We start from the raw sequence: 25,610 nt of genomic DNA on the forward strand, positions 1-25,610 counted from the left end.
ACACAAGTGTTGACATCATCTGTAATCAGGTGGGGCCATGACCATACGACCTATTCCCAACATGTAGGCAGGCAGAGTACTGCAAACTGACCTCTCCCTACCCAGCTTCACCAGCACAGTCCTCTCCTTACACATCTGTTTTGACTTCCAGTGACAAGTTACTAAGGTATAGAAGAGCTTGGGCCCTTCAGTGACCCACAAGGGGGCCCAGGAAACATCTGCAAGACTATGGTCTTTCTCCATCATTCTCACACACTCAGATTGGTCTAATGTGGCTCAGTGTGGTTTCTTTGTAAGGCATCTGGTGCTAAGCAAGAATTCCATGTCTGCTGAAGGGATGAAGACAGGAACAGCTGGAGGAATAGTATAGTATTGTATAGTATAGTATAGTATTGTATAATATAGTATAGTATTCATAGTGTAGTGTAGCATAGCATAGCATGGATACTATAAGGCAAAGAGCTTTGAAAATTCGGCTTTGATCAGTGTGGTCAATACCTTGAGCTCTTCAGAGCTGCTGAGGGGACAATACTGGGACTGCATCCCCTATAGGTTTCCTATTTCGGATCAGAATCTGAGGGTGTCCTGATTTTTTCACTCCATGTTATTTGCTAGATACTGTTGCTAAATATGGGAAAAGGCTACAGCTCAGTCTCATGCTCCTTTCCCTGGCTATTCTCCTACTCAGCCTTCCTTCCATCTGTTCTCCCATGAAACACAGAGCTAGTGACACCCATTTGAACCCTGATTCTAGATGCTTTCATATCATGTGCATATTTGGTTTTTAAATAACCTCCCAAGATAACCAGAGGTTGTCTTGTCAACCTCTGTGATTCCCAGATGAAAATACAGGACTTGATGGAGAATGTACCTTATCTATTTTTGGTTTTAAGTACGGAGACAGTCAATGATAACCTGTCAAACAAGATAAAATATAACCTCAAGATTTTCTTATGTAGGAAAGTAATGCAATTACCCAGAACTATATGTATTGCAGATCTTGAAGTCTTTCTAGAATGGGAAGTGGGAGATTTCATGTGCTTTGTTAAAACAGGTGTACAGCACAGGCAGGCTCTAAAAGGATGAGTGAGTAGTTGAGGGCCTTGGTACTAAGTGCTAAGTGGATTCAGGGGCACTGTGAGAAGTAGGGAAGCAACAGAAGTCATAACTAGTAGCTGTAGATAGCAACCTTCTCAATAAGAGTGGAATGATTAGCCCTTCACGGCAACCTTTCTGGGAAATGTAGCATCTCTGAGGCACATGACCAAATGATAGTCCACATTGCTTGAGAAGTAGGTACTCCAGTAAGATGGCTGAGGACAAAGAGAGGGCGGGAGAGATTTTGGATAGCCAAAAGAGAGAGCCCTGAGCTGTGATTTCTCATCTAGGTCTTAGGAACCAAACTCGTCCTTCTACAAAGAAATATCTGCTTGAGAGGCTGGAGAACTTGAGGCCTGATAGCCTCCTGTTGTTGGTGGCATGGAGGCTTCTTAGTGCAGACTGCAGAGGTCTGGGGGCATTTGGAGTAGGGAGATCAGGGGAGCACTTGGAGGGGAGTAGAGTAAAAATGTTTAGAGTACCCAGGAGAGTGGAGGTGGCAGCTTGCTAAAGAAGATTTGTAACAGGGCAAAATAGTGCTGTGATGTTTGCATTTCCCCCAGGGGCACACTTTGGCCTCTTTCCAAGGGGCATGATTAAGTGGTTAAGTAAATGGCTTCTGCCCTTAGGTTGAACAGGTTAGATTGCATTTCCTTCTAGAGACTTCCTCCCTGAAAATTGAGGAAAAGACCATAATCCCCTTTGAAAGGGACCCTTCCCAAGGTCTGCCAGATCTCTCAGGTTTGTTTTAATCTATTTGTGTAGGAGGGCCTGGCAGGGCAGGAACAGGTCTCTGTTTGGGATGGATGAGGGCAACCCTGTTTTATAGAGGAAATACACTTCCACCCATGTTTGATGTTGCCAGTTTTTTATGATCCCCTTTCCTACCCTTTAAGACTCTACACATAGCTTAGCTTTTTGGATGTTGAAATCTTTGTCTTCTCATACTGAGACTATTCATTGGCAATGGAGATAAAAGCTCAGGGTAGTCTAGGGACTTAGCCCATACCTGTAGCTGGACCGAGATGCACTCTGACCTAGCTCTTTTGGCCCCTTTTCTGCTGCTCCTGGCACTTCCAGGACAGCCTCAGGTATAGGCAAAGGGTAAAGGTATCATGTAGGAGAGATAGTTCTGTTTTGGGCTGGCCACTTTTTATGACCTCATTTTCTTCAAAATTCCTAGGTCTGTGGCAAGAGTGAAGATAGCGAAAACTGGAGGAAAGATGATGATGGATACAATGCCATTTTGTTGATTGGATATCTGTTGAGAGAGAGAGAGAGAGAAAGAGGGAGAGAGAGAGAGAGAGAGAGAGAGAGAGAACGAACTGTATATTGTGACGTTACAAGTCCTTGCTTTTTACCACCACATGCATACTCTTCCTGTGATAAAGATGCTGGTCAGCCCAGGGCATTATAGATTAAGTGGCCTTATTAGGTTGAAGACATAGCCAGTGCAAGCTCTGGGTATTAGAGCTCAAAAACATATGGGGGAGGGTAAAGCTTCTCAGAGAAATACAGGAACCATATATAAACCCCAGTTGGTACTATGGTCATAGTCTAAAATTTAGAAGGAAATTCTAATATACTGCTAACTTATTAAGGCTTCAAACTGAAATGGAGAAAGAATTAATGAACTATAGTACCACATCTAAGCGACTCTAAGAAGGCAGGTACTATCTTAAGTGCTCTCTCTACTTGTCTATATTATCTATCTATTTGTCTGTCTCTCTGTCCATCTAGTTACCAACCTTGAAGTAAAACAATAGGGACAATGCCACATTTTCTATTATGACCCATGTGAAAGTACTGGGACACAGAGAGATTACATATGCAATATGAGGGGAAATAGAAAACGTAGCTCTAGAATCAGTAGATTTGAACTGGCTGTGAGAAAGGCATCTTATGCAGGGTAAGACGAATTCAACTTATGTGTCTCTTAGCCTTACAGCTGCCCACTCCTGCTCTGATTCACTGAGACAAGGGAGTGCTTTCTGCCTTCACCTTCGTGGTTATGTTGACCCATTCCATCATAGTTTAGACATAAGAGCACAAGATTTGGAATAAATACCTAACTTTGGAGAAGTTCCCAGCCTTGTTAATTATTAGTTACTTGATTTTATAAGATTCTTTTAATCTCAGACCCTTGTGTTTTTCAACTGCAATTCCTGGATCCCCGCTCACCTCATGATATGTTCTTGTGAGTGTTAGCTCTGGATCCAGATGTGGACTCCTCCTGCTGCTTCTCTTGATGATTATGAACTCTCTCTACATGCTTCCTTCAGGAGAGGCTGAGCTTGTACAGATCTTTGTTCTAGGCGTTGTAGAGGTCTTTGTTGACAACTGAAGCTCCTTAAGCCTGCCTCAGTGTTTTTCTGAAAGAAATCTTGACAACAGATGAAGGAATTCTTGGCAATCGGCTATGTGGAGTGTAGCTATCTGCACTTATAGTAGTGATATTTAATTTGTATTTTAATAAATAAAGCTTAACTGAGTAAAATAGCCCCACTTGGACAGCCTTACAGACCACGCTGGCCTTGAACTCACAGAGATCCTGAGTGCTGGGATTAAAGTCATGAGCCACCACTGACTGCCAAGAGTTCAAGACCAGCCAGGTCTATAAGGCTGACCAGTGTACTTGTTTTACTCTCTGATTTTCAGGCAAGCGTTATCTATTAAAATGCAAATGAAATATCACAACGTGCACTCAGTACATGATTCAGGGTGGGAATGAGTGGTCAACTAACGGAAGTTAGGAGAGGACTGAAGCTTCACTGCTGGCAAATTAAAGTAACTCAAACTCCCAACACAGGGATCCCTCATCAGGCAGTAAGATTCATAGTGTTCCCCACCACCCCACAGCAGAGCTGGCCTCTCTCCCTGACCTGCTTTTGCAAATAGCCTATAATGATCCAGTGTGCTTCGTTGCCCTCAGTATGCCTTTGACCCTGATTTTGCAGTTGGTGAGAAATGCGTTCAATTCCACGGATGAGAGTGGCACTTTCCAGTGTGTGGTCCATCTGCCCAACAACTCGGTATTCCTGCAGCAGCTGGAACAGCTACAGAATACACTACAGGATCTCATTGGCAAGTATGAACAACAGCTGTCCAAGGTGAGTGAGTGCTGGAGATGGGGCAGTTGCAAGACCATCTTTTACTGACTTCAGTTTAGTTGTGACTCCATGACAATGATTCCCTGGATTTGAGATCAAACCTAAGAAAGAAAGGGAAATTTGGTACTATTCTTAATGTTTCCCATAGTAAAGCATGGCTTATGATGTTTATAGGAGCTTTTTACATTGATAGATAAAATACTGGTTGTAGATCCATTGAAAAACAAGACGGGGGAAACATAGGCATTCATATAGTCTAATCAAAGGGTTGAACGCAGGATGATCAATGTGGAGGATCAAAGAGCAGATTTGCCATAATGAACTGAACTAGAGGTGCCACGTGGAACGGTTGGTCTGGAAAGCGTGGCACTGAGCCTATAAGAAGGGCAAGGGGGTGAAATACTATATCTGTAGTTCAGTGTTGCTAATGGTCTAGCAAACCTTACTTGCTGGACTCCTGGGGAAGCTTCATGATATATGGCCAGACTGGAAGCTGGTGTTGTTCATCTTTTGTGCTAGTCCTAAGGGGTGGGTGGCTCTAAAGGTTCTATGAATAGTATAGGTGGTATTTCTTTCCTTCAGAGAAACAGGGACCTGAGTGTTCTCAGGTAGGAAGTGGGTTATTACTACTGTTAAATAAAGTGATAGACAGAAGGTGGATGTCATTGGATGAGAAGAGTCGGGCTCCTTGACATCTGGAGGAACAATATGCCCGTCCTTCATGCCCAGGCCAAGGAGTGTGCACCTACCACTGAAGACCAAGACAGTCAGACTTTGGAGGTGAGTCACATGCTGGAGTCCAGGAATCCTGGTGTCACTGGGTCCCAATATGACACCCAGCCTTCAACCTGCTACGCCTAGAACTGGAACATGCACAGGAGTTGATAGCCCAGCTTCAGGTCAAGGCAGGTGTCAGCGGGGCCCCGGAGCTCCTCCACCAACTCAGGAACCAGCTGTATAGATGGATTAAAGTGCTCCCCCTTCCCCCACTTCTTCTCACAGCCTCCTTTGTTACCTGGTTAGCTATCATAGACACTTCCACTTTCTAGAGAAGATGGCGAACTCAGAAAATCAAGAGGGCCAGTTGAACTTGAGGACACCCTGTGATCCACATTCCTGGGATCTCATTCCCTCAGGTCACTAATGCCAGTCTGAGCCTGAAGCTTCTGGCTGACGCTGACTTCCGAAGCTTTCGTGCTCTCCAAGAGGAGGTGGACGTCCTTGAGGGCCGACTAAGTGAGTGTGAGAGGGAGAAGGAACAGGAACATTCTTCCAGATTCCCTGGTCCACCCCTGGCTCCGGGTGAGTTCACAGACTGAATTCCCCAAGATTTTGTTTCTCCGTTGACTGGGCCAAATGCGTGATTGCTACAGGAGTCTGAAGGACGAACGGAAGGCCAGTAAAGATCTTGATAAGTTTCCTGATTGTACCAAGACTGGTATCTTCTCATGGACATATCCACATATGCAGCCATTTATACATCTAATAGCCAGGCACATGCATTCATCTCTATCCATGCAAAATCAGTTTACTTATATGATTATGCATGCAGTTGCATGAGCATGTTCTCAAGCACACATGTACTGATTACACTCCATCCTCTGCATCAGTGGGTTATATGCTTTGTAGCTAGCTCATATCTCGCTTGCACTGCCCTGTAGGTTCCTGCACTCATGGAGGCCTACAGAAAGTGAGCAGACCCATTGTGCTGAAGCTCAACTGGAGGGGTTTATCATACAAAGTAGGTGCCTGGGGCCGAGACTCAGCACCCAACCCAGTTTCTGCCCTTTACTGGGTGTCTCCCCTGCGTGCTGATGGCAGGTAAGCCCTGGATGACAAACTTTATGTTCCTGGATCCATCTTATATGTACTTTAGCCTGGTCCTGACAGGCTTGTTAGTAGCCCTAGCACTGATTCTTTTTTTAAAAAGATTTTTATTCATTTTACATAACAACCACAGTTGTCTCCCCTTCCCCAACACACCCCCATCCACTCCCGAGAGATCCTATGGAGAGTCAAAAAATCCCAGCAGACCAATTTGAGGCAGGACTTAGCCCCTCCCCACTACATCATGACTGAGCAAGGTAACCCACCTTAGGGAATGGGCTCCAACAGCCAGTTCATGCATTAGGGATAAATTCTGATCTTACTGCCAGGGGAGACATAAACAAAGCAAGCCACACAATTGTCACCCAATTTCAGAGGGCTTAGTTTGGTCCCTTGCAGGTTCCTCAGCTGTCAACTCAGAGTCCATGAGCTCCCACTAGATCAGGTCAGCTGTCTCTGTGGTTTTTCCCATCATGATCTTGACGCCTTTGCTGATATTATCCCTCCTTCCTCTCTTTGACTGGACTCCAGGAGCTAGACCTAGGGCTTGGCCTTGGATCTCTGCTTATCTTTTCATCACTTACTAGATGAAGGTCCTATGATGACAATTAGGATAGTTATCAATCTTATAACTGGGGAAGGCCAGTTCAGGCAACTTCCCACTATTGCAAGGAGTCTTGTTTTAATAATTCATTTTAGTTAATTTTAATTGAGCTCTACATTTTTCTCTGCTCCCTTCCCTGCCTCTCTCCTTTCTTTCAATCCTCCCCCAAGGTCCCCATGCTCCAGGTTTACTGAGGAGATCTTGTCTTTTTCTACTTCCCATGTAGATTAGATCCATGTATGCCTCTCTTAGGGTACTCCCTGTTGTCTGTACAATTCTCTGGGATTGTGATTTATAGACTGATTTTCTTTGCTTTATGTTTAAAAACCATTTATGAGTGAGTACATATGATAATTGTCTTTCTGGGTCTAGATTACATCACTCAAAATGGTGTTTTCTAGATCCATCTATTTACCTGAAGAATTCAAGATGTTGTTATTTTATTCTGTTGTGTTGTACTCCATTGTATAAATGTATCACATTTTCCTTATCCGTTTTTCGGTCCAGGGGCATTAAGTTGTTTCCAGGTTCTGGCTATGAGAAACAATGCTCCTATGAACATAGTTGAGCACATGTCCTTGTGGTATGATTGAGCATCATTTGGATATATACCCAAAAGTGGTATTGCTGGGTATTTTAGAATGTTGTTTCCTAATTTTCTGAGAAATCACCACACTGATATCCAAAGGGGCTGTACCAGCTTGCCGTCCTACCAGCAATGTAGGATTCTTCCCTTTACCCCACAAGCCCTCCAGCATAAGTTGTAATCATTGTTTTTGATTTTGGCCATTCTTACAGTTGTAAGTTGGAATCTCAGAATTGTTTTGATTTGCATTTTTCTGATGGCTAAGGATGCTGAGAATTTTCTTAAGTGTCTTTAAGCCATTTCAGATTCCTTTGTTGAGGGTTCTTTTTAGGTCTGTACTCCATTTTTTTAATTTGGATTATTTGTTTTTATGACCAGTTTCTTTGCAAGGAGTCTTAACTGTGGTTATCTTTGTAAATTCTTGTGAATTTCCCTAGCAATAGGTTTCTCCTTAACTCTAAAATGGCTCCCTCTATCAAGATAACTCTTTCGTTGTTCTCCTTCTCTGTCTCTCCCCCAACTCAACCATCCTATTTTTTTTTATCCTCATCCCCCACTCCCTCCCCTTCCCTCCAGGTTACCCAGGATATCTTACCTATTTCCTCTTCCTAGGAAATGATTAATACTCCATTGTGTAAATGTATCACATTTTCTTTATCCATTTTTCAACTGAGGGGCATCTAGGGTGTTTCTAGGTTCTGGCTATTATGAATAATGCTTCTATGAACATTTTAGAGAAAGTGTTCTTGGGGTATGATTGGGCATCTTTTGGGTATATGCCCAAGAGTGGTATTGCTGAGTCTTGAGGTAGGATGATTCACAATTTTCTGAAAAACTACCATATTGATTTCCTAAGTGACTGTACAAGTTTGTACCACCACCTGCAGTGAAGAGTGTTCCCCTTACTCCACATCCTCTCCTGCTTAAGCTGTCATCAGTGTTTGTTATCTAAGTCTATCAAAAAGGTGTAAGATGATATCTCAGAGTCATTTTCATGTGCCTTACCCTAATGATTAAGGATGTTGAGCAATTCCTTCAATGTCTTTTGGCCATTTGAGTTTCTTCTGTTGAGAATTTTCTGTTTAGTTCTGTACCCCATTTTTAAATTGGGTTATTTGGTATTTTGATGTCTAGTTTCTTGAGTTCTTTATATATTTGGAGATCAGTCTTCTGTCAGATATGGGGTTGTTGAAGATTTTTTCCCATTCTGTATGCTGTTATTTTATTTACCATATCTTTTGCCTTACAGAAACTTCTTGGTTTCAGGAGGTCCCATTTTTTAATGTTGTTCTCAGTGTCTGTGCTGCTGGTGTTATATTAAGGAAGTGCTCTCCTGTGCCAGTGCATCCAAGGCAATTTCCCACTTTCTCTTGTATGAGGTTCAGTGTAACTAAATTATGTCTGCGGGCTGAGCCTCTGTCAGGGCCATGTGGAGCTGAGTAGTCTGTACTGCCACCCAGGGCCATGGTGTCGTCTGGGCTTGTGTTGCTGTCATGGTCTGTGTTGACACCCATGGCTCCTGTTACCACTGAGAGCAGTGAGGATAGGGCTGCACAAAGTTAACGCTGCTCCTTACCAACTATAGCACTAAAGAGAGTGGGCCTCTCATCTCTTCAGGGAAGTACAGAAGAGATTTCCGTACTGGCATGGTTACAGGTGAGCTGGTTGAGAGTTGGAGAGCTAGCCCCACAGTCCGTGGCGTGGGTAAGGGAGAAAGACTCCACTTACCCCTTGCTCCTCATCCCTCAACACCTAAGCAAGTAGGAAAATATGGTCCCGGGGTCAGGAGAGTGGGAGAGCAGATCCTGCCCCTCACTGCCTGCAGCACTCAGGAGAGCGGGCCCTACACCTTGCTAGGGTAGCACAGTAGAGCTGACCCAGTTGGCAGGAGGTGCCAGTGATCTGGTGCTGCAAGGGTTTGTGCGAGATCTGGCCCCACCCTTCACCTATCATAAGGTGAAGTGGGAGAGAGAGCTGGGTCCCCTCCTCCCCTCTTGCCACCTGTGGTGTGTGGGAGACCTGGCCTTGAGGTCACAAGAGTGGGAGGGAGGGCTGTTCCTGCCCCTCACCAGCTGCAGCACACAGGAGCGTGGGCATGGCACCTTGCCTGGGCAACACACTAGTGCTGACTCTGTTGGTGAGGGTGGATAGATGAGCTAGGCCTGTAGGTGTGAGAGCAGGTGACCTGCCCCTGCCTTCTCCCTTGTATGACAGGGATGTCAAGGGTAGAGGAAATTTGCTCCCCCCAGCTCTTGCCACCTGTGTCAGGCGGGAGAGCTGACCTAGGGGCTGGGAGAAGGAATGAGTTGGCTCTGCCCCTTACCACATATGGCAATCTGGAGAGCAAGCCTTGCGTCTTGCATGTGCAAAACAATAGAGCTGACCCTGGTGGTATGAGTATGCGGGTGAGGGACCTGAGGGTGTGAGCAGGGAAACTGATCCTGCTCCTTACTATCTCTTACACTTGGCTGATGTGCTTACCAGTGTAATGGATTAATTAGAAAATGTTACAGGATCCCCCGTGGCTGCAGTGGCAGAAACCCTGCAGGTTCCTGAGTGGTGGCAGCAGGCCATGTGGCGGCAGGCAGTGAACAGTGGATCCCAAAAGCAACCAGTCACAGGCAGGGATGTTGCAGTTCCCTGAGTGGCTGCAGCAGGCCACAAGGAGAGACAGACAGAAGGGCATGCCAGGAGAACACACTCCAGTTCTCTAAAGGTAGCTGGTCCCTGGCAGGGAGCGACACGGGGCAGCAGGAAAAAGACAGCAACATGTATAGGAACACCATCCAGAGTGAGGTTGGATATTTATTTAGTGGGTTATAGAGAGGAAGGGGAGAAGGGGAGAAGAGCAGAGAGGCAGAGAGAGAGAGAGAGAGAGAGAGAGAGAGAGAGAGAGAAAGAGAGAGAGAAAGAGAGAAAGAGAGAGAGAGAGAGAGAGAGAGAGAGAGAGAGAGAGAGAGAGGTGAGAGATAGAAGCAGGAGTTGCTCCTTCGAGAGGGAGATGGAAAAGGAAGAGACTCAGGCTGCAAGCAGGAAGGAAGATCTGTCTGCCTCAGCTGACAGGGGAGAGGCAGGGTTGGAGGGTGTGGGGGGAAGTGGGGAGTGTGCAGGGCTTGTCTCTTAAAGCGACCAGACAGATGGTGACAATGAAGGAATGTTGGCAGCTGGTCAACCCAGCTACCACCCAGGTCCAGAACCAGGACTATGAGTTAGCCCACCCCAAACCTACCTCATCTATGAACTGCTGGAATGTGTAAAGGGGCTGGACCTGCAGGTCCAAAGCTATGGGATCTCCATGACACAAGGCAACAACAGGATATTTTAAAAGGGTTCTCACTGAGGGACTCCGTGTTAATGGTGTAGCAGAAGCTAGAGGCCTTGAACCAGACCAATGATTCATTGGAATGAACACTTACAAACAAAGATGTATGGGCTGAGTGGTGGTGGTGCATGCCTTTAATCCCAGCACTCTGGAGGCAGCGACAGGTGAATCTCCATGAGATCAATGCCAGCCTGGTCTACAGAGCTAATTCCAGGACAGTCAGAGCTATTACACATAGCTGGTTTTGTCTCAAAACAAACAAGGAAACAAACAAACAAAAAAAACCCAGAAAAAACCCACTTACTCCCGCCCCAAAAATCTAAACAATTAAAGATGTATCAGCTAAATAGTCTACTGTGTGACTCAATGAGCCACATTACAGATTTCACGCTGAGGTTAAAAAAAAATTTCTTTTGTTTTTTCCTATTAAATTTTGTTTGGGGGCAGGTTGGAAGGGCAGAAGCCAGGAGGGAGGGGAAAGGGAGATGAGTGAGAACAGGATGCATGATGTGAAATCTACAAAGAGTCAATAAAAAGTAAAAACAATAATATTTTACTTAATTAATTTAAGTTTTGAGACAAGGACTCACTATGTGGCCTTGGTTGGACTGGAGTTTGTTATGTAGACCAGGCTCACCATAGACATCTACCTGGCTCTGCGTTCAGAGAGCTGGGATTAAGGGCTTGTTTCATTGATTCTCCTCTCCTTTTGCTTTTTAACATTCACTGTGTCCTGATCAAGAGCAAACCTAAGAAGCCCTTTCCGTGATGCAGTGTGAATGGAGACTGCTTCATGGTTCTTGGCTGCCCAGACCCGAAAAATCACACAGAATTTATATGTATTACAACAGTTTTTAGCCTATTAGTTCAGGATTCTTATTAATTAAGTCTTATATGTTGAATTAACCCACTTCTATTAATCTGTGTATCACCACAAGGACGTGGCCTACAGGTAAGGATCTGTGGCATCTGTCTCCTGCAGTTGTTACAGGGCATCTCTCTGACTCCACCTACTATCTCTGTCTCTCTTCAGATTCTTGCCTGGCTTTGCTCTGCTAAGCTATTGGCCAAAACAGCTTCCTTATTAGCTAATGGTAATAAAAACATATTCACAGCATACAGAGGGGAATCTCACATCAATGCAGATTTCCTTCTTGCTCTCTGGAACGAGTTTTATTCTTTAAGTGTTTCAACAAATCCAATACTTTATACTTTAACCCTATTATTCCAAAGAGGGAACATAACAAAGACATATAAAAATGCATATTCTATATCTGTTTAACTACTACTTCTACTACTACTATTTAGTAAGAAATTTTATCTGCATTCTTGAAACTGTCCTAGTTAATTTTATTATGGAGAGCGACATCCTCACTTTCTCAAATGTATATGTCCCTACTTCATCAGGACATATTGTGAGGCTTAAGCTGACATCACAATATTTCTTTTTTTAACAGGTCATGCCCTTGGGGTGGGACAGCTGTGAAGGGTCATCACCACTTAGTCCACTCTTTGCCAAGTATGAGTCAGTAGCCAAGCCAGGCCTCAGCTGGGCCACATCTGGAGAATTGGGGTGAGGGCACGACACCGATTAATATTGGACTCAGCCCATTCATTCTTCTTGGGGGCGACAAGAAAAACTAACCTATGATCTTAGAACACAACACCTGCACTGAAGGCCAGCAGTACATTTGCCTGCCCTCACCTCTCTCTGCTCCTGCTTCTGGCTGCTTCCCATCTGCCTCCCCACAAAGGTCTATGCCTCAGATTATCTCTTGAACACCTAGGATGCCCCAGAGCAGATGTCCTGCAGGTGTGCCTGCAGATGGGAATAGCTCTCCATGTTTCATTCGAGTGATTGTGAAGACACCAGGACACCTGAACAGCTTTACAGTAGCTGGTGACACCTCAGTGAGGCAATTCAAAGAGAAGCTGTCTGCTCACTTCCAATGCCAAATGGACCAACTGGTACTGGTTTTCATGGGCCGCCTTCTCAAAGACCATGACATACTGAGTCACAGGGGCATCAAAGATGGCCAAACCATTCACGTGGTCATCAAGTCCAAGTATAGCTCCAGATCCCTGGCTCATTCTTTCCGGAACCTGTCAACGAACAATCCCTGCCATCAAGACAGAAGCACCAAAGGAAATAGTAGGGTGTGCCAGTCTGTAGGCATGGGTCAAACCAAAGAGGAATCATCCCTCCTCACGGGGTCTGATGCACCCAAGGTGGGTACTCAAAGCCCAGAAGTGGACAGTCCAGTGCATATTGCACAGATGCTGGAGAATCTTTGTGTTCAGAGGATGTTGTCCAATATTGATTTCATGCGTCAGCTGATCTCAGAACATCCAGACATGCAAGAACTGTTGCAGCAGAACCCAGAAATTTCCCATCTCATCGACAATTCTGAGATCCTATGTCACACTCTGGAGTTGGCCAGGCACCTGGCTATTATCCAAGAGATAATGCAGATCAATCAACCAGCACAGAACCTTGAGCATCTACCAAACCCACAGCCCTACCTGGGCTTAGAGACAATTCCAAATGGGAACAATGCTCTGGGCCAGACCTATGATTTCAATGACCAAATGCTCAATGGGATGCATGATCTTTTGGGGGGCAACTCTTTTACAACCCTTCTGGCTGGTCAAGTGCTAGAGCAAGTCCAGACTCCTTCCCCATTTCCTCTGCCATCTGAGGAACAATTGGTCCGCTCCCTTGCCCAAGACATTTATGCTAATTCTTGTGGATTATCATCAATCACCCCAACAAATCCTACTCTAAGCAATGCTCATGATGCTTCCAGGGAAAATCCAGCCTCAGTCACCACTGAGGGCCAAAGCCATGTCTGTGCTATTCAGCAGCCAGTTGGGATTCCAACCTTACTCAGCACAGCCTTCACCCAGGAGCTTCAGGAAGATGATAAGGGTACAGCCATCCCTGTGGGTAGCTCTGATCAGGGGTTAGAGAGAGATCTCCAGCAGTCAGGTGAGCAGACCAGCTCTCAGCTCACAGGAGGAATGATCCAATTGCTTCGGAACTACCCATACATGGCTGCTCAGATGCTGCTGCTCATGAATATGCCCCAGCAGAATGAGCAGTGGAGACAACAAACTCCCACATCCTTGCAGTCATCACAGCTTTCAGAGTTGCTTTTAGCCCTAGCCAACCCTAAAACATCACAAGCAATACTACAGATCGAGCATGGTCTACAGCTCTTGGCTACAGAGGCTCCTATTCTTTTGCCATGCATTGAGCCTTACCTTTGGGGTCTAGGTTGGTTTCCTCCTTCCAGCTGTAGCTACCCTGATCCAGTGCCCTGGACCCTGAATGTGTCAGACATGACTGAGCCTGAATGTGGCCCCCAATCTGGAACAGTGCTGCAGAAATCACAGCCCCAATCTGGAGACCCTTCCCATTTCTTACAATCTCCCGAGGTTCATTTCCGCAAGCAGATGGAGCATCTCCAGGCCCTGGGATTTGTGAATGACAATGCCAATCTGCAAGCACTCATTGCTACTGATGGTGACACAAACGCTGCTGTTCACAAGCTAAAGAGATCACAGGAATCCTAACCATTGTGTCTTCCCATTTTCTTCCTAAGTGCGTGTAAACACATGCTCAAGAGATCACAGGAATCCTACCCATCATGTCTTCCCATCTGCTTTTTACCTGTGTGTGGACCCAAGCTCAAGAGATCACAGGAATCCTACCCATCATGTCTTCCCATCTGCTTCCTACCTGCGTGTGGAACCATGCTCAAGAGATCACAGGAATCCTAACCATGTCTTCTCATCTGCTTCCTACCTGTGTGTGGACCCATGCTCAAGAGATCACAGGAATCCTAACCATCATGTCTTCCCATCTGCTTCTTACCTGTGTGTGGAACCATGCTCAAGAGATCACAGGAATCCTACCCATCATGTCTTCTCATCTGCTTCCTACCTGTGTGTGGAACCATGCTCAAGAGATCACAGGAATCCTAACCATCATGTCTTCTCATCTGCTTCCTACCTGTGTGTGGAACCATGCTCAAGAGATCACAGGAATCGTACCCATCATGTCTTCCCATCTGCTTCTTACCTGTGTGTGGAACCATGCTCAAGAGATCACAGGAATCCTAACCATCATGTCTTCCCATCTGCTTCCTACCTGCGTGTGGACCCATGCTCAAGAGATCACAGGAATCCTAACCATTGTGACTTCCCATCTGCTTCCTACCTGCCTGTGGACCCATTTGACTTCCTCATCTTCCTTTCCTACCTTTCCTATGCTTCCTACTGGGAGAAGTACCGGAACAGGCAAAAACGATCAATGCTTGCTCAACTGAATACTAGATCACTGGTCATGGCTGGAAGATCTGTCAATAAAATGGCTACACCTACTTACCTTCATTTGAGGCTTGCCTTGTTTTGTTGTTTTTAAACAGAATCTTCCTATATAGACCAAGCTGGCCTTCAACCTGTGACAATCCTTCTGCCTCTGTTGCTTGAATGCTGGGAATACTTGTTGTAGTGATGTTTGTGTTTTAACAAATAAAGTTTGCCCAAAAATCAGAACTAGAAGCCAGGGGGTGATGGTTCACACCTTTAATCCCAGTATTTGGGAGTCCCATGCCTTTAAACTAGCACTAGGGATGTGGAGACAGGAAGGGATATGGTTGAGTGGAGAGAGGAATTTAAGATGTAAAGAGAAAGGAGCTCAGATGCAGTCTGAGGTTGCAGTCTGAGAGATAGTCTGAGAACAGGATTGCCCTTTTGATCTGAGCATTGGTAGAGGTAAAAGGTCTGTTTAGTGGCTGGCCACACAGCTCCTCTGATCCTTCAGCCTTCGCCCCCTAACATCTTATTCTGGGTTTTATTTCTTAAATCCAACTAGAATTCATGCTACAACTTGTGAATTCATGTTTAGCTTGGCCTTTTTCCCCCAGTGAATCAGCAAAATGTGCTTGATATCTTTGTTTTACCTACAGATACACAATACATTGTATGGGTTGTCTTGATAGATAATCACAGTTTCTTATATAATGATCCAGTGTCAGGGAACAAACACGTGTAACCTAGGATTTGCATACAGGTAGATATATGCAAATGCATAGCAGGATGAGAATAGACCAAATGCAGTGAAGAGACTTGTGAAATAAAGAAAAACCTCACATAGGCCCAGATGAAGATTGATTTTTGGTCATGTTTCTTAAAACTGAATTTAGCTCGAAAGAAAAAGAATGGTAGATCCTGATAGATACAGGTAGGAGGAACTCAGATACAAATGAGATATTGGCATTTATAATTGGGGCTTCTTACTGATTATTACTTCTGTGATAACAAGCCTTAGTCTCCTATTGTCAGCCAGAAGTACAGCTAGCTACCCACCAGCTTCACTGCAGATTCCTGTCATTCCCACCTGGTCCTTCATGGGACACTGTCCACCACTGCATGATATCACACATTCCATCAAGCCCCACCTTGATGAAAGTATCCCTGCCTGGAAGGATACACAGCCAATTAAGGTTTAATTATCAAGCAGTACATTCATGCTATAATAAGTTGACATGGTTTCAGGCATTGAATAAATAGACAAAACAAAGATTCTTCCTTTTTTTCTGTTTTTGTTTTTGAGACAGACTCTCTTGTATCCCAGAGCTGGCTTAGAATTTCTCATCAGCAACTGTAAAGGGAGCAGGACTGCAAAGTTCCAGTACTTCCAGGAAACCTTTCCAGACCCTGCTTCATCACTGTAATGGTTTAGATAAAGTGGTGCTCTTCCTGGAGGGGAGGCGCAGCTGGTTCCCACCACCCGAGGCTTCTGTGGGTCCCAGGAGGGTGGGAGATGGCATGTGAAGACCTCAGCCAGTCCCATGAGTGGCGGGTGAGAGACAGAGAGACACCATGCAGAAAAAGTAGTTATAGTTTATTTAGTGGATTATGGAAGGGAAAAGGAGAGGGGGAAGAGGAGAAGTGGGAAGAAGAGAGAGAGGCACAGAGTGAGGGAGAAACAGGGGAGAAGAGAGAGGGTGTAAGAGGGAGAGGGAGATTTTTCAGAATTTATTTCTTTGGGAGAGAGATGAAAAGAGAGAGTGTGTGCAGGCTGAAGGAGTACAGGCTAAGGGGAAGGGTTGGAAGAGGGGGGGGGTCTTATCTCTTAAAGGGACAGGGTACACAGGTGACAGACCAGGCCAGCAGATCATAGCAATCACTAAAACTCACCAAAACTATTCAAGGAAGAAATTACAGCTATATCTGATTAGTCTAACTTTATACAAATAGCACACGGTAGATAAGTAGATTATAGGTAGATATAAATAGATGTAGATAGATGATAGATATGTCGACAGACAGACAGCAGATGATCGATAGAAATGAGCCTTTTGTAGCCCAGGCTAGCCTAGAACTTGTGATCCTCTGGCCTCTGTCTCCCCAAGTGCTGGTATGTACCAACCATGCTTGGTGTGATACATCTTCCTGTTTTTCATCCTTCTACATTCTGACATACTGAACTGATCTCTGTTTACAGTCAGTGTCCTCAAAAACATCACCATTTCCCCAAACATCTCCATCTTACAATTAGGAACACATAGCGCAGGCCAGAACAAAACTCCCATCCACATGACCCTCTTTCAAGGGTTCCCTTGGCTGTTGTCTGGAATAGAAGTTGTCCACTGAAGTCCTTCTTCTGCACCACAATAGCTCCTGCATTTGTTATCAATGCCTATCATTCTTGCACCTCTGGATGCTTCTTGACCCAAATTCTGTAGTTTCAAGATGACTTTTGGACCCATTAATGAAACAATTCTCTAGTAAAATCATCATAGTTATACCCAACTCTGTCCAGTTGGTGCAAGCAAAGAAAGCACCCAGCCAGGTTCGCTGGCCTTATTTACATATATTACTCAAGGCCTCAGTTAATCTCACGAGTCATCTTAACCACATACATTTTGGGCAATGAAGTGAGAATCCCCATCAGAATCCTCTTGGGGCAGTGTTTTAAAACACAGTTTTCTAACTACATTCTGAAAGTTTTGATTTAGTCTATCTAGAATGGGGCTCAGACTTATTTTTTAACAAGTTTCCCAGGGGTACGGATGTTACTGCTCTCATCAGAACAACAGACCTGGTCATTTCTCAGCCTTTGTGATGAAGGTGTCATAACTTTCCAACTTTTGGAAACTTTCAATATATCATCTTTTTCAGTCTTAGTGTTAAAGGATGTTTTACCTATTATGACCAAAAGTCAGAAGAGCCCCAAAGAGACATTCGTGAGCATTTGTTGTCCAATGACAATCATCTCATCACCTCATTTTACACATTCAGCCTCAATTCTGGTATGATGAGTAAGCAGTCAGCATTCACAAGTCAAGCCATCCACTCGGATGGACACTTGCTAACTCTGTCTACTCAGGATTCAGGCTTTTGGGATTGCTTTTTCCCCTCTTGTACCCGTTACCTCCTCCTCTTTGGACTGTTTTCATCAAAACAAAGCCCTCAGAGGCTAGTCTTCAGAAGACAAAGCACAGCAGCACTCAGACGCCTTTAAGCTCAACAACCTCTCTTGTTTGTCCCACTCCTATTTGATCTACTTGCTTTCGGATGCATTTGTTCTTAAATACCCTCAAATCAGGATTGCTGTTCCCTCACCACTGTTCTACAGTTGGCTTTCTGCTTGCTTTTTATGAAATTCAGCAGTCAACCTGAGTTCTTAGCCATAGACAGGCTCTCTATGTCAACCCTTCCAAGGCTCAGGAAACATCACGGAAGAGCAGTGCAGAGGATGGGGAGGGGCGATGGCAATGCTGTCTTCTGACCATGACATGAACATTGCGCTCAGTTACCTACACCAAAAGTGCCCAAACTTGCCGGGCGGTGGTGGCGCACGCCTGTAATCCCAGCACTCGGGAGGCAGAGGCAGGCGGATCTCTGTGAGTTCGAGAGCAGCCTGGTCTACAGAGCTATTTCCAGGACAGGCTCCAAAACCACAGAGAAACCTTGTCTCGAAAAAACCAAAAAAAAAAAAAAAAAAGTGCCCAAACTTAGGCCAAGAAGATCAGTTAATATATCAGCAGTCCATGCTAGCTGGACTTACTGGGTTACAGGAAAGAAAACAACAAAAGAGAGAACAGAAGGGTGGAAGAAGGATGCATGGAGAGTTGTCTAGGGGGAATGGGTGGGGGAATTATGGGTAGACATAATCAATGTACATTGTTATTGCCTTTGAACTTGTCAAAGAATAAACAAAAGATAAAAAATTGGTAGTCAGTCCTTAGCACTTTGAGCCTGTTGGGCTCATTTGAGACAGTTGATTCCTCTCTCACTTCTGCGGTGTCGATTGGCACTCTCACCTGACACCTAGTTTTGTCTGTTCCTCCTGATCTGCATTATAATTGTCCAGATTTTTAATTGTTGTACGAGCCACTAATATATCTATATCTATGTCTATGTCTATATCTATATCTCCCCCTTTCTATACTATCTAATCTGTGTACAATTGCAACCTTTAGTATCTTTCATCTTACTATGCTTTTTTATATATTGAATAGTTTTAACCAGCCCATATTTCAAGTCATCTAAACATGAACGCACACAAGACTTGCAATATTTAACTACTTTGCCACACTCTACGTTTTTGCTAGATAAAAGTAAAAGCTCAAATATCCATTACTATATTCATCTGAATTCCATATAATTTCCCTTGTATAGTGTCTTTATATGATCATTCCGCTGTACAAAAAATTATAGAATTGAAAAACCTTTAGTCATTTTCAATCCCTCTCTCACCCCATACTATTTCTATCAACAAGTAAATACTTTGAAAATATACAAATATATATTCTGGTTAATATTGAATATAGAGGAAAAGGAACTGAAAATTTCAGAAAAGAATCTTCAAGTATGGATAACTGAATTCAATTTTCAATAGGGGACACTATATATCCCTATGGAACTTTTTATAGAGGCTCCAATTCCACTCTGAGTCTTCATCTGCCATGTATAGTGTAGTGTTGTATGGAAGATGGTTGTTGACCTAAAAAGGAATTATCAGTTTGGGTCCACATTATTAATAAATAATTAGGATAACCAAAACCAATCTACAGATTCAACGCAATGCCCATCAAAATCCCAGCAAAATTCTTCAAAGACCTTGAAAGAGTGGTACTCAACTTCATATGGAAAAGCAAAAAACCAAGGGTAACCAGAACATTCCTGCACAATAAAAGGACTTCTGGAGGCATCACAATCCCTGCCTTCAAACTCTACTACAGAGGTACAGTACTGAAAACGGCCTGGTATTAGCATAAGAACAGACAGGAGGACCAATGGAACCGAATAGAAGACCCGGATATCAATCCACTCATCTTCGAACACCTGATTTTTGACAAAGATGCAAAAAAAAAAAATGGAAGAAAGCATATTTAACAAATGGTGCTGGCACAACTGGAAATCAACATGTAGAAGAATGAAAATAGACCCATATCTATCACCACGCACAAAATCAAGTCCAAATGGATCAAAGACTTTAACATAAAGCTAGTCACACTGAACCTTATAGAAGAGAAAGTGGGAAGTACACTTGAACACATTGGCACAGGGAATAACTTCCTAAATATAACCCCAGCAACACAGACACTGAAAAATACAATTAATAAATGGGACCTCCTAAAACTGAAAAGCTTCTGTAAAGCAAAGGACATGGTCAACAAGACAAAACGACAGCCTACAGAATGGGAAAAAATCTTCACTAACCCCACATCAGACAGAGGTCTGATTTCCAAAATATACAAAGAACTCACAAAATTGGTCATCAAAAGAACACATAATCCAATAAAAAAAAAAAGGCGTACAGACCTAAACAGAGAACTCTCAACAGAGGAATCTAAAATGGCTGAAAGACACTTAAGGAAATGTTCAACATTTTTAGTCATCAGAGAAATGCAAATCAAAACAACTCTGAGATTCCATCTTACACCTGTAAGAGTGTCCAAGATCAAAAACACTGATGACAGCTTATGCTGGAGAGATTGTGGGGAAAAAGGAACATTTCTGCATTGCTGGTGGGAATGCAAGCTGGTACAGCTCCTTTGGATGTCAGTGTGGCGATTTCTCAGAAAATTAGGAAACAGCATTCCTCAAGACCCAGTAATACCACTTTTGGGCATATATCCAAAGGATGCTCAATCGTGCCATGAGGACATGTGCTCAGTTATGTTCATAGCAGCTTTGTTTGTCATAGCAAGAACCTGGAAACAACCTAAATGCCCCTCAACTGAAGAATGGTAAGGGAAATGTGGTACATTTACACAATGAAGTACTACACGGCAGAAAAAATGACATCTTGAATTTTGCAAGAAAATGGACGGAGATAGAAAACATTATTTTGAGTGAAGTAACCCAGAACCAGAAAGACAATTATCATGTATACTCGCTCATAAGTGTTTTTTAAACATAAAACCAGGAAAATCAGCCTATAAACCACAATCCCAGAGAACCTAGACAACAATGAGGACACTAAAAGAGACATAGATCAATCTACAGGGGAAGTGGAAAAAGACAAGATCTCCTGAGTAAATTGGGAGCATGGGGACCTTGGGGCATGGTTGAAGGCAGGAGGGGAGAGGCAGGGAGGGGAGCAGAGAAAAATGTAAAGCTCAATAAAAATCAATTAAAAAATAAAAAACTTAGGATAAAGGTAAGATAAAGAAGTGGGGAGAATGGGGTTCCCAGGGACTCTGATCACCTTGGAGTCTCCAGTTTCCATGGTGCGAGGCTGTGATGCTAGCGCTGAGGTCACAGAGGTGACCTGATGGAATGGGTTCCAGCTCAGAAGGTCTACAGGGTGTCTGTGCAGCAAGATGAGGGCAGTTAGGAGCCCTGCCTAAGAGGAAGGACGGGGCCACAGCAGAATGGTATGTATTCCCCAACCAGGCCTTTACTCCCCATCATCCCCTTACTCATCACCTGAAGAGCATTTCCCTATGCCCTGTGTGGTTTTGCCCTGATTAACACATCTTAATTCCATAATTTGCCCAGAGCATCCCTCTCCAAGTGACCTCATGGTCCTTTTCATGAGGACACTACACCTTCCCCTTCCCTAAGACCCAAGGCCCTCTTGATACTCCTTTTTTTCTTTCACCCTTGCTGAAAGGATGATCTCCATTTCCCACCCCTGTCCCCTCAGTTGTGTCCCCAACAGACCTGAGCCTCCTGCTGCCCACCATGGCCAAAAGTGGAGAGGCTTTACCACAGGGCAGCCCAGCACCAGCCCAGGAGTCCCACCTCATCAGGGTGACAGTGAAGACACCCAAGGACAAGGAGGATTTCTCAGTTGTAGACACGTGCACCATCCGGCAGCTGAAGGAAGAGATATCACCCCGCTTTAAGGCACATCCAAATCAGCTGGTCTTAATCTTCGCGGGAAAAATTCTCAAGGACCCTGACTCACTGGCACAGTGTGGAGTGCGAGATGGCCTCACAGTTCACTTGGTCATCAAGATGCAACGTCGGACCACAGGCACTGAGTGCTCAGCTCCACCAGCATCTACTCCAGGCCCCAATCCTGGAGTACTTCCTCAGTCAAGTTCTGTTTACCCTGTAGATGGGTCTCCTTCTTTTAGCTTGGGTGTCCTCACAGGCCTCAGTGGGCTGGGTCTGACCTCAGGTAGCTTCTCTGACCAGCCAGGCTCTCTCATGTGGCAGCACATCTCAGTGCCTGAACTTGTGGCTCAACTCGTTGATGACCCCTTCATCCAGGGTCTGCTGTCCAACACAGGTCTAGTGCGCCAGCTGGTTCTTGACAATCCTCACATGCAGCAGCTGATCCAGCAGAACCCTGAGATTGGTCATATTCTTAACAACCCCGAGATCATGCGGCAGACGATGGAGTTTCTACGTAACCCTTCCATGATGCAGGAGATGATGCGTAGCCAGGACCGTGCACTCAGTAACCTGGAGAGCATCCCTGGTGGATATAATGTGCTCCGTACTATGTATACAGACATTATGGATCCCATGCTTAATGCAGTGCAGGAGCAGTTTGGTGGCAATCCTTTTGCTACTACTACCACTAGTAGTACCACCACCACCAGCTGCCAACCATCAAGGACAGAGAATTGTGACCCTCTTCCTAACCCATGGACTTCTACATATGGAGTTTCAGGTGGCAGACAAGGAAGACAGCCTGGGGACCAGGATGCATCTGAGAGTAGAAATAGACTTCCAAGCTTTCTGGGTAACATAGGACTCTTTGATTATCTCCAGCAGTTACACGAGACCTCCCAGTCTCTGGGACCCTATCTGCAGGGTACTGTGCCTGCTCAGAGCCCAAGCCAGGAAGCACCACTATCAGGAAACAGAGTTCCTCCGACTTTACCCTCATCCCACAAACCTGGGTCAGGCCAGCCTCTCCCCAAAGAGTCAGTAACAGTCAAGGGAAAGTCCTCCTGCCCAGCTTTTTTGAGACACTTACCGGAGAATAGTATTGGACAAGGTGGAAGCCTACATGATGCAGGGAAGGAATCTCCCGGCCAGAGCACTAGCCTGCCCGATCTTACCTCTCAGATAGGAGATTCTGCCAATAGGTCCCCCTTTGTTCCTACACTATCTTCCCTTGTGGCAGCCACGGCTGGAGGCCCAGAATCTCCTTGGCTGCCTCTAACAGGTTACCCAAGACCTCCGAGGTCAGCTGGCACAAATCAGGTCCCTCGAATACAGAATGAGATACACCAACAGCTACCATTACTGTTGCATCTTCAGGCAGCCATGGCAAATCCCCGTGTCATGCAAGCCTTGCTACAGATAGAGCAGGGTTTGCAGATCCTGGCTACTGAAGCACCTCGCCTCTTCCTTTGGTTTATGCCCTGCCTAGCAGGGCTGAGTGGAGTAACAGGAGGTACAGAATCTAGAGAAGGTGCTCTTCTGTCTGAGGATCCCCACCCAGCCCCAACTCCTCAGGTTTCCCAAGTGCAGGGTTCTGCAGAGGTAGGCTTCCATTCCACTTCCTTCCTCCAGGTGTTGCAAGCCTTAGCTAGTACCAATCCTCAGCAACTACAGCTAGAGGCTCACTTCCGGGTGCAACTGGAGCAATTACGGGCTATGGGCTTTCTGAACCTTGAAGCCAATCTTCAGGCCCTCATTGCTACAGGAGGCGATGTAGATGCTGCTGTGGAGAAGCTGAGGAAGTCTTAGGAGTTCTAGTTATTTGGACCATATCTTTTCCTTTGTGCCTTTTCCCCATGTCTTATTACTGTAGTTCTCCTATTCTTGAATACAGCTGCACTATAAACCAAATTACTATGATGTTATTTACTGTGGAGACAATGTTCTGGAGTCAATGAAGAAGACGAAAAGCCAGAAATAGGGTGGGGATGTGTGACCCAACTGTGCCTGCCACTCTCCTACCTGGGGCCCTCGACTGAGCTCTGTGTATACCTATCTTGAGATGCAATTACATCCAATCTCTAGTGCCAGTTATTGCCTGAGTCTAATTCTTGTGGGCTCTGAGAAAGGGGGAGGACATGGGGGAAAACAGGCAGTAAAGGGCTGTTTTTCTGGGGTGCTTAGCGAGCTAAAAGTTTGGCAGCTAGGGGAGTCTAAGGCTGGGGGATGCGAAGGGATGTTGCTGCCCCCCTTTGAAGTGGGAGGCCAATGGATTTCCTGCTATCCTGGAAGTTTTTCAGATTTTTTTCTTTTTTTAATTAATTAATTAATTTATTTATTAAAGATTTCTGCCTCCTCCCCGCCACCGCCTCCCATTTCCCTCCCCCTCCCCCAATCAAGTTCCCCTCCCTCATCAGCCCGAAGATTTTTCAGATTTTGTGTACTATAGGAGGTACTACCACGTCTTCTGTTTTATGGTTATGCCTTATTACCTGCCTGGCTAGAGAGAGGATACAATTTCTTGTATTTATTGTCCCCAAAGGCTATCTCACAGACTTAACATTAATCTCTGAGTGGATAAGAGCTACAGCAGCAAGGATGCAGGCTCAATTACAATTTGGATTCTGTAGTTTCACTGAGTTCATATTATTCCATATAGCTAGATTTAGAGTATCATTTCCTCCCCTCCTCCTCCTTCTTCTTCCTCTTCCTTTTTCTCTTCTCTTCCTCCTCTTTGCATTCCTACTTCTTTTCTTTTTGAAGATTTATTTATTATGTGTGCTTTGTGTTTTGAGTGAATATATGTGTATGATGTGTGTCCTTGTGCTTGTAGAGGCCAAAAGAAGGCACCAGACCCACACAACTGGATTTAGAGGCCGTTGTGAATCACCTGATGTGGCTTCTGGGAACTGAACCAGATCCTCGGCAAGAGCAGTAACTTTCTAAAGTGCCAAGAGAGTTGAATCCCTACATTTTCTATCTCAAATATGAAGTGGCTACCCTACACTTAGTATCTAGCTGGGTGTTAGGAACTCAATATGAGTAAAATAGAGACAACTCTTCCCTCATTGGTTTATGATATACTGGCAGCAATTGTTCAAACAAGTATATTTTATTTGTGGTTATATGAATGTATAATAAGGTAAGAAAAAAATGATGAGTCTGGAGCGATAGCTCAGTGAGTAAAAGCATAGTCAAATGTGACTTCCAATCCTCAGAAACCATGCAAAAGTCAGGTCTGCACCGTTAGTGTCTGTCATCCCAGTGCTCCTACAGCTGTGACAGAGAGACAGGAGACTCTTCAGATGCCCATAGCCTGCTAGCCTGGTGCACACAGTTGAAAATATCAACAGAGACTATCTGAAGCAAGGTGATGGATAGGAACTGATGCTGTGGTTGCCCTCTGGTCTCCACATGAGTGATGCACCATACATGCATGTGTGTACACACACATACACACACACACACATACACACACACACACACACACACACACACACACACACACACACACACCGTACATGCTGCACACACAAAAGAAAACAGGTGAGGATCTCTGAAATAGCATGAGCAGGCTTACTGATAGTCTAGTCTTGGGAGACCTGGACGTCACCCAGTGATGAGAAGAGGAAGGAAGGCTGCCCCTGCAGAAGGAATGTTGTGCACAAACACTGTAGTTAGAGGACTTAGGACGCA

General features: G+C 44.8%; 2 protein-coding genes and 1 pseudogene across 2 annotated transcripts; all 3 read left to right on the forward strand.

The window, feature by feature from the left end:
* The first annotated feature begins 2,123 nt into the window (after positions 1-2,123).
* On the forward strand, positions 2,124-6,033 carry LOC121457485 (annotated as a pseudogene).
* A 6,272-nt stretch (positions 6,034-12,305) lies between these two features.
* On the forward strand, positions 12,306-14,123 carry LOC121457398 (ubiquilin-like protein). The gene is given in 1 exon segment (XM_041666069.1): positions 12,306-14,123. A coding segment is annotated over 1 exon segment (1,818 nt).
* A 7,562-nt stretch (positions 14,124-21,685) lies between these two features.
* Positions 21,686-23,723, forward strand: LOC121458052 (ubiquilin-3-like). Its single transcript, XM_041667169.1, is given in 2 exon segments — positions 21,686-21,724; positions 21,726-23,723. Coding segments are annotated over 2 exon segments (2,037 nt in total).
* The last annotated feature ends 1,887 nt before the right edge of the window (positions 23,724-25,610 follow it).

The sequence above is a fragment of the Microtus oregoni genome, unplaced genomic scaffold, assembly GCF_018167655.1.
Source record: "Microtus oregoni isolate MIOR12 unplaced genomic scaffold, Mior012 000016F_ref0000370, whole genome shotgun sequence".
NCBI classification, from domain to species: domain Eukaryota; kingdom Metazoa; phylum Chordata; class Mammalia; order Rodentia; family Cricetidae; genus Microtus; species Microtus oregoni.